Raw genomic sequence first — 12,347 nt, 5'->3', positions numbered from 1 at the left:
CTTGTAAGGTAATTATACCACACAAAAAAGGTGCTAATTAATATCCCCCATATGTTTACTTTAGATTGGCATCATTTTTTGAACATCCTTTTATTTTTCTAGGACGTTACAAGGCTTAGAACTTTAGCTGCAATTTCTCACATTTTGAAGAAAATTTCAAAAGGCTATATTATCAGGGGCCAGTTCAGTTGTGAAGTGGCTTTAAAGGCCTTATATATTAGAAACCCCCAATAAGTCACCCCATTTTAAAAAACTGCATCCCTCAGAGTATTCAAAACAGCATTTAGAAAGTTTCTTAACACTTTAGACATTTCACAGTAATTAAAGCAATGTAGAGGTGACATTTTTTTTTTGCAGAGATTAATTTTTTATCAATTTTTTTTTTTTTTTTGCAACAGAAGGTTTTACAAGAGAAACACAACTCAATATTTATTGCCCAGATTCTGTGGTCCTAGTGCGCTTATGGACTAAAGCACAGGTCTCAGAAGCAAAGGACCACCTAGTAAATTTTGGGGCCTTCTTTTTATTAGAATATATTTTAGGCACCATGTCAGGTTTGAAGCGGTCTTGTGATGCCAAAACAGTGGAAATCCCCCACAAGTGACCCCATTTTGGGAGTTACACCCCTCAAGGAAATTATCTAGGGGTATAGTGAGCATTTTGAACAAACAGGTTTTTTGCAGAAAGTATTGGAATTAGGCCGTGAAAATGAAAATCTTCATTTTTTCCAAGAAAATGTAGGTTTAGCTAATTTTTTTCTCATTTCCACAAGGACTAAAGGAGAAAAACAATACCCCACATGTGGTCATAAACAGCACATTTGGACACACAGCAGAGTTTACAAGGGAAAAAGCGCCATTTGGCTTTTGGAGCTCAAATTTAGCAGGAATGGTTTGCGGAGGCCATGTCGCATTTGAAAAGCCCCTGAGGGACCAAAAACGTGAAAACGCCCAAAAAGTTACTCCATTTAGGAAACTATACCCCTTGAGGAATTCATCTAGGGGTTTAGTGAGCATTTTGACCCCACAGGTGTTTCATAGATTTTATTAGGATTGGGCAGTGAAAATAAAAAAAATATTTTCTTCAATAAGGTGTAGCTTTAGCTCCAAATTTTTCATTTTCTCAACAAATAAAGGAAAAAAATCACCACATTTGTAAAGCAACTTCTCTAGAGTACAGAAATACCCCATATGTGGTATCAAACTGCTGTTAGGGCACACGGCAAGGATCAGAAGAGAAGGAGCGCCTTTTGGAGCACAGATTTTGCTGGATTGATTTCTTGGCACCATGTCCCTTTTGCAAAGCTCCTAAGGTACCAGTACAGTGGAAACTGACACCATTCACGAAACTACTAAGAATTAATCTAGGGGGGTAGTGAGCATTTTGACCCCACAGGTGTTTCATAGACTTTATTAGAATTGGGCAGTGAAAATAAAAAAAAATATTTTCTTCTATTTTCAGCTAAAAAAAAAATAATTTTCTCAACAAATAAAGGAAAAAAGGAACCCCAACATTTGTAAAGCAATTTCTTCTGAGTACGGCAATACCCCATTTGTGGTCATAAACTGCTGTTTGGGCACACGGCAGGGCTCAGAAGGGAAGGAGCGCCATTTGGCTTTTGGAGTGCAGATTTTGCTGGATTGGTTTCTGGTCGCTATGTCACATTTGCAAAGCCCCTGTGGGACCAAAACAGTGGAAACCCCCCAGAAGTGACCACATTTTGAAAACTACACCCCTCAAGGTATTCACCTAGGGGTGTAGTGAGCATGTTAACCCCGCAGGTGTTTTGCAGAAATTAGTGTGCACTCGATGTTGCAGAGTGAAAATGGGATTTTTTTTCCATAGATATGCCAATATGTGTTGCTTAGATAGTGCCACCATAACAAGACAGCTCTCTAATTATTATTCTGTGTTTCACGGTTTTAGAATCACCCTACATGTGGCACTAATCTTTTGCCTGGACATTCGACCAGGCTCAGGAGTGAAAGTACCATGCGAAGTTGAGGCCTAATGTGGCGATTTACAAAGTATTGGTTCACAATTGCAGGGCTCTGATGTGAAATAATAAAAGAAACCCATGAGAAGTGAACCCATTTTGGAAACTACACCCTTCAAGGCATTTATTAAGGGGTGCAGTGAGCATTTTCACCCCATGCGTTATAAATTACATATTAACTTAATTCTGCGGGTCAGTACAATTCCGGCGATACCAAATTTATATCACTTCTTTATGTTTTACAACCTTTTGCACAATAACATTACTTTTGTAAAAAATAATGTATTTTTTCTGTCGCCATGTTGTAAGAACCATAACGTTTACATTTTTTCGTTGACAGAGCTGTATGAGGACTTGTTTTTTTGCGAGACGAGCTATAGTTTTTATAGGTACTATTTTTGGATACATGTGACTTTGATCACTTTTTATTCTAATTTTTGTAGAGCAAAGTGAATTCTGGCATTGTTTTTTACGGTTGTTTTTTTTTACGCCGTTCACTGCGTTGAATAAATAACATATTGGTCAGCGTCATACACTCCTCTATACAACGCCCACTTGGTCTAAAGTAAAAACACGCCCACTTGGGCATTAAGCAACTCATTAGCATAAATCTAAAATCGTTAATAAAGTGGTGAAAACAGATAGTTTTTTTAAATAAAAAGCACTGCTGTCACCTACATTACAGCGCTGATCTCCTTATGTAGGAGATAGGGCACTTATAATGTGGTGACAGAGCCTCTTTAAAGTTTTTTTAAACTATACATATATTTACATATATATATTTACATATATATAATATACATATATATTAAAAGTTTAAAAAATATATTTTTTAATGTTTCCCCAAGCGCTGTGTAAAAGACAACAAAAAACATAATAATAATTACATAACTGGTATCGCCACGTCCGTAAAAGTTCGAAAATGTATAATATTATTTAACCTTCACAGTGAACGGCATAAAGAAAAAAGTTAAAACGCCAGAATTGTTGTATTTTGGTCACTTCATCTGCCACAAAAAATGGCATAAAAAGTGATGAAAAAGTCTCATGTACCCCGAAGTGGTACCAATAGAAACTACAGCTCACCCTTCAAAAAATAAGCCATCATACCACTCAATCAACAGAAAAAAAGAAAGTTATGGCTCTCAGAATATGGCAACACAAAACAAATTTTTATTTTTAACAATTAGTTTTTTTCTTGTAAAGGTAGTAAAACATAAAAAAAACTGCATAAATTTGGTATCATCGTAATCGTATTTACTTGCAGAATAAAATTCACATGCTCTTTTTACCGCATGATGAACACCATAAAAACAAAACCCTCAAAAAAAATTAGGAATCAATGTTTTTTTTCACATTCCACCCCTCAAAGAAATTTTTACAGTTTCCCACTACATTATATGGTACATTAAAGAGGCTCTGTCACCAGATTTTGCAACCCCTATCTCCTATTGCAGCAGATCGGCGCTGCAATGTAGATTACAGTAACGTTTTTTGTTTTTTTTTTAAACGAGCATTTTTGGCCAAGTTATGACCATTTTTATATTTATGCAAATGAGGCTTTCTAAAGTACAACTGGGCGTGTTTAAAGTTAAAGTACAACTGGGCGTGTATTGTGTGTGTACATTTGGGCGTGTATTGTGTATGTACATCTGGGCGTTTTTACTTCTTTTACTAGCTGGGCGTTGTGAATAGAAGTTTATGATGCTGACGAATCAGCATCATCCACTTCTCTTCGTTACCACCCAGCTTCTGGCAGTGCACAGACACAGCGTGTTCTCGAGAGATCACGCTGTGACGTCACTTCTGGGGCCGATGTTTCCTCGCTCGTCCGACACGATGCAGGACCTGGGGCAGGAAGTGACGTCACAGCGTGATCTCTCGAGAACACGCTGTGTCTGTGCACTGCCAGAAGCTTTGGTGGTAATGAAGAGAAGTGGATGATGCCGATTCGTCAGCATCATACACTTCTATTCACAACGCCCAGCTAGTAAAAGAAGTAAAAACGCCCAGATGTACATACACAATACACGCCCACTTGTACATAACTTTAAACATGCCCAGTTGTACTTAAGAAATGCTCATTTGCATAAATATAAAAATGCTCATAACTTGGCCAAAAATGCTAGTTTTAAAAAAAAAACAAAAAAACGTTACTCTTATCTACATTGCAGCGCCGATCTGCAATAGGAGATCGGGGTTGCAAAATCTGGTGACAGAGCCTCTTTAAATGGTGCCGCGAAAATCGACAAGTCGTCCCGCGAAAAACAAGCCCTCAAACGGCTATATCGACAGAAAAATAAAAAAGTTATGGCTTTTGGAAAGTGGGGAGGAAAAAACAAAACTGAAAATAAAAAAAAGGCATTCATTTGTAACTTGCCTGATGAAGGAGCCTGTGTGCTAGGAAAGCGTGCGAACATCATTTTTCTGTTTCGACAATAAAGGTATCATACATAGTAGGGCCAGTTCACACGGAGTTTCTTGACGCGAAAACCGCGTCGGAAAACGTGCCAAAAAAACGTCCGAAAAAGCCTCCCATTGACTTCAATGGGAGGCAAAGGCGTTTCTTTCCCGCGAGCGGAAAAACCGACTCGTGGGAAAAAGAAGGGACATGCCCTATCTTCGGGCGTTTACGCCTCTGACCTCCCATTGACATCAATGGAAGGCAGAAGAAGCGTATTTCGCTGCGTTTTTTGTCAGCGGCGCTCAATGGCCGCGGGCGAAAGACGCTGCGAAAGTCGGCGTGCAGGCAGAGCAAAATCTGCCTGCAAAAAAACTCTGTGTGAACACAGCCTAATACTTGTCTTTTTTTGACACAAAAGTATTTAGCATTGCATCATTTTTTTCCGGCTAACACGGTACTACACTATTTATTCTAAATGTCACATTTTCTAAACTGGGAATTTCCAAAATTCTTACCACTTAACCCTTGGCGGTCAGGCAGTGTTGTTTTTTGAGCTGCCATTTGCATTAAGTGCTTTGCTAAATTGTCAGATACATAAACCACATAATTACTACAACACAATAATAATTTCTAGTCTACATGTAACTGGAGGAACATTTGTTGGTGACCCACGGTTAAATTACATATCTCTGTTAGATCACATAAAATTTTAAAATTTTACAATCATTTAAAGAGGCTCTGTCACCACATTATAAGTGGCCTATCTCCTATATAAGGAGATTGGCGCTATAATGTAGGTGACAGCAGTGCTTTTTATTTAGAAAAACGATCTATTTCTACCACGTTAGGAGCTATTTTTAGCTTTATGCTAATTAGTTTCTTAACGCCCAAGTGGGCGTATTTTTATTTTAGACCAAGTGGGCGTTGTACAGAGGAGTGTATGACGCTGACCAATCAGTGACCAATCAGCGTCTAACACTTCTCTCCATTCATTTACACAGCAGATAGCGATATAGCTATATCGCTATGTGCAGCCACATACACAAACACTAACATTACTGCAGTGTCCTGATAATGAATATACATCATTACCAGCCAGGACGTGATGTGTATTCAGAATCCTGACCACTTCTGAATCTTTTCTGTGAGATTCCAGCAAGGCAAACGTAATCTCGTGAGATTACGATGTAACCTGTCATTTCAAACGAGATTACGTTTGCCTTGCTGGAATCTCAGAGAAAAGATTCAGAAGTGGTCAGGATTCTGAATAAACATCACGTCCAGGCTGGTAGTGATGTATATTCATTGTCCGGACACTGCAGTAATGTTATAGTGTGTGTATGTAGATAGTGATATAACTATCGCTAGTGCAGTGTAAATGAATGGAGAGAAGTGTATGACGCTGACTGGTCACTGATTGGTCAACATCATACACTCCTCTGTACAACGCCCACTTGGTCTAAAGTAAAAACACGCCCACTTGGGCATTAAGAAACTCATTAGCATAAAGCTAAAAATCACTCATAAAGTGGTTTCAAATAGATCGTTTTTCTAAATAAAAAGCATTACTGTCACCTACATTATAGCGTCCATCTCCTTATATAGGAGATAGGGCACTTATAATGTGGTGACAGAGCCTCTTTAAAACAAATGCTCTCGTGTGTAGATATTGCTGTACATACAAGTTATGGCGCCCCCTGCTGTTCTTATGATTCACTCTTAGAATGTCCATCTAATGTGTCCAATACTGGTGAGAAGAAACATCTTCTAGTGCACCGGTTTTTTATAGGCTGGCCTGCACAATAATTGGAATCACTCCGCTGTCCTAGTGCACTGTTTTTTATTGGCTGGCCTGCACAATAGTTGGAATCACTCCGCTGTCCGGGCGGTGGGATTGGGCTTCTGGGCATGTGTGGGCACTGGACAAATAAGGGGGATATTCTAAGAGAATTAAAAGAACACCAGGGGGCGCCATAACAAATATGTAACAATATCAACACACAGCAACATTTTTTTTTTCTTGATTCAAATTGACAATTTGTTATATTTTGCATGGTCTAACAGGAGAAATTTCATATTTAATCACGGGACATCAAAGATGCAATGCAGGCTGTCATAAAACCCCAAAAAAACAAAAACAGACTAGTATTCCCATTCACTACAGTGTAACATCTGGTTGCTGTGGCAAAACATGCATCCCATAGGAATTTGCCTCCCAGCAAAGATGGTGTCTGCTGGAAAGAGGCAGGAGAGATGTTTATGGGCAGGCCAGAGCACATGACAGGAAAAAGCAGTAAGTATATCAATGCTGGGCCTAGGTAACAAAGACATTGTATATAAACGGCACTGCGGGGGAGGAGGTGCGTGGCTAGTGCTATGGCTGCTTCTATGTTGTCCTTTTCCCTCATACATCAGTTTCACTTTAGCAGAAACCAGGCCCTTATTCTGCTGTGAGAAGCCATGCCTCCGCCCCTGACAGCCTGTGTAATGTGAAAGTGCCAGCAGCGAGTGCCTGAATGGATGGATGCTGCTGCTGCTGCTGCTGCTTTCATTTCATTATAACTCTTATTTCTTTTATGTGCTTTTTTTCCAGTTCACGTAAAATAGGACCTTTGGGGATTTCTCGCTGTGGAAACAGTCCATGGGTTCTCCAGGTAAGAAGCCCTCCTCTCATTACATGATACAATTTTGCAGAAGGCTGCAGGAAGATAACTACATTAAGGGCTAAGATTTCCTCCAGCAGGCTGCAGAGTAAATAGAATCGCCGCTTTGCTGTCTGCTTTTAGTACTAATAGCATTTGCATTTACATGGCTGCGCGTAAAATTCATCCTGGTTCTCTTCCCAGGTTTTTTCACATTAACAAGGTAAACGCCATACGTAGGTGAAGCCGTTAGCACTGACATTTTCTACTGTCAGCCGGAAATATTTGTGGGCGAGTCAGACATATTTTATCTAATGAGTGGGTGCTGGCCGTGTTTGTAGAAGCAACAGTAGGAAGGGCCCTGCGTTTTTCTCATTGTTACTTATAATGGGGAACTTGCATACTACAGTAAGTCTAAAGAAGATATATTTACCCGAAAATGCCTTGTGATCACCACATATATAAAGTCATTCTTGAATGCTCTGGCCTTCGTATGTGTCAAAGATGACGTATAGGAGGCCCTTGTATATGATGAAGTTCCAACGTGATATCATTTGCAGAAAGATATTTGGATGAATAATCATGTCCGGGCCTTGCGTCAATGTTCTTATTGTCTAATGTTATATATAGACAATAACATGGCTGCATTTAGAAGTTACGTCTTTGTTCTAAATTTGCAGATAGTGCTCTTCATTATGGTCTCCTCAATCCGATTAATTCTGAAAGTTGTGCCTGATTTCTCAGTGGGAGGGGGTCAGAGGTATGTTCCTGTTATTATTGTCTGGGGGTGAGAGAACTACAGTGTGTGTCAGTGGTCATTGTATAAGGAATGGATTTTAGTTTTATATGTATGTGTGTATATATATATATATATATATGTGTCATATATGACTCTGGACGTTGGAAATAGACCAATGGCGCGTTTGTGGTGATATCGGTATATGCTTGTAACCTTAGTTCCGCTATGTGTCTCTGAATTAGTAGTAAACGATGTTACAATTACCGTGTCATGGTGATGCCACTGATTCTTATTTTTTTTTAAAAATGACACTGCTACCACCAAATGTTGCAAAATTGATTAGCATTGCTAAGTGCTAGTAGCGTTAATTTACTTTGCTAGGATGCTGTTCTTTACGGAGCAGGAGTAAAGGGATGTGAAGAAAAACGGATTAATGCCTGTTTACAAAGCCGCAAAACTGCAGGTTTTCAGAGAAAATGATGCCCGTGTCTTATCATGGGCTTGAAGGAAGAACATAGAACCGCATGTCAAAATGGCTGCGTCTGAAGGGGGCGGGTTTGAATATTCTGATCGGAAGATATAAATATTATAATGTCAATATTGGAAACTACGTATTTCTAATGCATAGTATATTTATAATTTTTTTTGAATTTTAATCATTGAATTATTTATTTGGTATTATGATGTATTCATATTTTAGAGGCATGCTCCAATGGGTCGTCTTCCCTTCCTTTATTAATGTGATATCCCCAGCTCTTCCTATATAACACTGCCCTCTCAGCTCTGTGTCTGCCGTTTACACTGTTCCCATTGCTATTGTCAGTGTGAAAGCTGTTTATCTTGGTCAAGCAGTAGAATAGACCTGTCACTCTGCCATTAATCTTCTACATACTAGTGATAATGAGGTGATGGCATTGACTTTCACTGTGGGCTGCAAAATACAATGGCAATGAGATGTCATATCAAATGTGAAACCGTAATATTTCAGAACTTATTTTTATATTGCTAGACATTAAAATTCAAAAGTATCCCTTTAACCTGGCAATATATAATGTAATATTAATTTGATTATTACCGTTCAGACGCTCGACAGTGGTTTTGATAATGGAGAGATATTTTAGCAGCCATAGGTGTCAGTGCGGCGGCTCACCGTGTAAGTCTCACTTCAGGAAGAAACTGAATATTCCATGCTTAGAACACTCGTGTACCGTATAATTCAACACTTACGTTTTTTTGTTAATTATGCTCAATTAAAGGGTTTGCCAAGTTTAGAAAACTAATTTTTACTTACCATATTAGGTAATTCTGAGTTAATAAAGGGGATCATAATTTTAATGGATGCTGTGTAATGCTTTCTTTCCCCTGTGGTGGCATTGCAGGGAAATTAAACACTTACTGACAGTTTTTTTCACAGATAACAGTTGATTGCTGGGGCCCCATTAAAGGGAACCTTCTAACAAGTAGAGATTGTCCAACCTCTTAGGCAACTTTTTTTCCCCGAAAAAATATTCAAAGAGTTCCACGGAAAAAAAAAATCAGCCTTGGGAAAAAAGTAGCATATTTTTACCCTCGGATTCCGCATGGAAAAGCTGAGGTTTAGCCCCATTGAGTGGCAATGGGGGCTAATCCCCGTGCGGATCTGCTGTACACCAGCAGCATATCCGCGGCAGAAATTGGAGTTTAAGCCTGTTCTTTCTGCTGCAGAAATACATGTGGGATTTAATGCCAACATGTGAACGGGGCCTTATACATGAGACAGATTCTGAGCTCCCATCTCCATGGGTCTCTTCGTTCTCATCAGCAGTGGGTTTCAGATGGGACAGATTCAATGACGGGTTATAAAAGTAAAAAAAAAAGGTTATTGGACAGCACCTTTTTAGAGTAAAATATTTGTACATTAACGGGTGTTCCCTTAGGACAGGTCATCAATATCTGATAGGTGGAGTTCCGAATGCTGGCACCCGACCGATCAGCTGACTGATGGGGCCACAGCGACAAATGCTGTGGACTCTTCATAGCTTACCAGGCACAGTGGCTGTGCCTGGGATTTCTGTTCCGGTCCCATTCAAATGAATGAGACTGAGCTGCAAACCCAGGCACATCCACTATGAATGTGTACGGCACTGTGCCTGGTAAACATTGAAGAGATGGCACGTTTGTCGCCACTGCCCCTTTCAGGTAGCTAAACGGCAGGGGTGCCGACAGTCGGACCACCACTGTTCTGATATTGATGACCTATTGACACAATAAACGGGATGTGACCCACTGGGCTACTCGACCAGTGAGAGTAGCGACTGGCAGCGGATAACAGGACACAGGCAGGTAACTGGATACAGGCTGGTAGCGGTTTAGTGGATGCAGGCTGGTACCGGATTGCAATAGCAAACAGAAAACAGGCTGGTAACGGACAACTGGATACAGGCTAATAACTGGTGGCAATACCAGACAGGATTAAGTGGATACAGGAACTATGGCTGGATAATTCTATGGTTGTTCAAATATTGCTCAGGCAGGGTGTGTCCAGTGAAGCAGACTAATATACCTGGTGATTGACAGGGATAGGCTGGGGATGGATTTGGGTGCGCGTGCTGGCCCTATAAGATGCAGGAAGTGAGCGCGCCCCAGCTTTATAGCCAGACCCAGCAACACAAGGAAGTGCACGGCAGTGTGGAGATCCAGGAAACGAACAACTTGTATCAAAGGTAACCTGGTTGTTTTGCTTACTGGGAATGGTAGTACGCCAACGAGCGCACAGCGCCAGAGTTAGGATAGGCCATCAATGTAAAATGCCCAGAGAACCCCTTTAATTCCTAGCTTTCATATATACATCAGAGCTCAGTTTGCTTTAATAACTTCACGTCCAGGTTGTCACATAGATTTCCAACTTTTCTTTTCATAGAACGTATCTAACATACTGTACATTTACAGTTCACTCCTGCTTATATGAAGGTTTTGTTACATAAAATAGGTGAGATCTACAGCAATAGTCATTTAATTGGAACTACTTCATATTTTAGTTGAAAAATTAGATCTACTTGTGTCACATGACTCACGTAAAAAAAATCTTAATAGAATGCTTAAAAAGGATCTTCAGTCCAAAATAATCTTCTGAAAATTCATAGATACATGTTAAAGATCATATTGGTGAAGTCTGTATCTCAGACCAATGATTTCCATAACAAAAAGCGCTATAGAGCGCTTACACCCCTGTTATTGGAGATTTAACACATCATTCTAAGCAAAGAGCCATTCATTTATAATTGCTCTTCGCTTAGATTATTGTCAACTGGAAATCCGTGGTGGACCTAGATCACAGATGAAGTAAGAATTTCCATGTAAAGAGAATTTCCACCCAAAATGTTAAATTGGATCCATCATGTTGGGTTTTTCTGTCCATAATCTTCATGGTAGAGTCAGCTGAGTTATAGTAGATTGACTTTTTTGATTCTTTTCTGGCGTCTAGGGGTGTTTTCTAAAACTATATCTGATAATGTATGTTGTAAATGTAAGTCATGTTATTAGGCAGAACTGCATGTTTGAGCTGATTGTCTTAGGTAAATGTTGACTTTAAGTTACAGTGCACTGTATATCAACTTTTGAACACAATTGTACAGTTTCTATATAACTTTTTTTACTGCATAAAAAGTTGGAGTTTTGCAAATTGATTGCATTATTTTATTTAATCCTGTTTATAGTATGCCTCTTTACATCCTTCACAGCTGCAATCACAGTTCTGCAAGCTGCTGCTGCTAAAATCTCCCAACACATTGTTCTTGTTTAGTGTTTATACACAGTTTACTCTGTGGATTTGCATTTTTGGAACTCTAGTTTTTACACCATAATACACCGCACATTGCATTATAGGACCTTTTAGCTTATGTATACTGCCTATCTGTGAGCAGCATGCAAGAGAGAAGGAGATGCTGAGCACATTCATATATCGTTTTATAGAAAACAGCTTAGGGCCTGTTCACATCACCGTTCGCTTTTCGTTCCGGGGTTCCGTCGGAGGTTTCCGTCGGGTGAACCCCGCAACGGAAAGTAAAAGTGAAACCACAGCTTCCGTTTCAGTCACCATCGGTAATGGTTTCCGTTCGTCACCATTCCGGCAGGTTTCCGTTTTAACGACGGAATCAATAGCCGAGTCGACTGCGCTATTGATTCCATCCGGAAACCTGCCGGAATCGTAACGAACGGAAACCATTAGCGATGTTTCCGTCACCATTGCTATCAATGGTGACTGAAACGGAAGCTGTGGTTTCGCTTTCCGTTGCGGGATTCACACGACGGAAACCTCCGACGGAACCCCGGAACGGAAAGCGAACGGTGATGTGAACAGGCCCTTAGAATTAGCATTTCAATTACTTGCTGGTACTGTGCTGTTCAGTGTGCAGTGAGACCTGTGTCCAGCTGCTTCTACTCTTTGTCAGTGATTGACAGCTGTCTCTGTAAGGCCCCATGCACACGACCGTGCCCGTAATTACGACCTGTAATTACAGGCACAGACGGCCACGGACTGCCGGCCATTTTTACAGCCGGTGCTCCCATTATAAAGTATAGGGGCAC

The 12,347-nt window shown here is 40.1% G+C and overlaps 1 protein-coding gene across 5 annotated transcripts in view; it reads left to right on the top strand.

The window, feature by feature from the left end:
- Positions 1-12,347, top strand: part of DTX3 (deltex E3 ubiquitin ligase 3) — a 79,735-nt gene that overhangs the window by 11,888 nt on the left and 55,500 nt on the right. For 3 of the 5 annotated variants that reach the window (XM_075851973.1, XM_075851974.1, XM_075851972.1), the window contains exon 2: positions 6,994-7,054. In XM_075851973.1, coding sequence (XP_075708088.1) covers positions 7,042-7,054 — 13 coding nt within the window. In that variant the 5' untranslated portion in view covers positions 6,994-7,041. Of the gene's footprint in view, positions 1-6,993; positions 7,055-7,722; positions 7,803-12,347 lie in introns of those variants that run through there. The other 2 variants (XM_075851976.1, XM_075851975.1) reach the window with 1 other exon arrangement.

Source organism: Rhinoderma darwinii, chromosome 2 (assembly GCF_050947455.1).
Source record: "Rhinoderma darwinii isolate aRhiDar2 chromosome 2, aRhiDar2.hap1, whole genome shotgun sequence".
NCBI classification, from domain to species: Eukaryota; Metazoa; Chordata; class Amphibia; order Anura; family Rhinodermatidae; genus Rhinoderma; species Rhinoderma darwinii.
The sequence above is the reverse complement of the archived record's forward strand: the minus strand, read 5'-3'. Positions and strand labels throughout refer to the sequence as shown.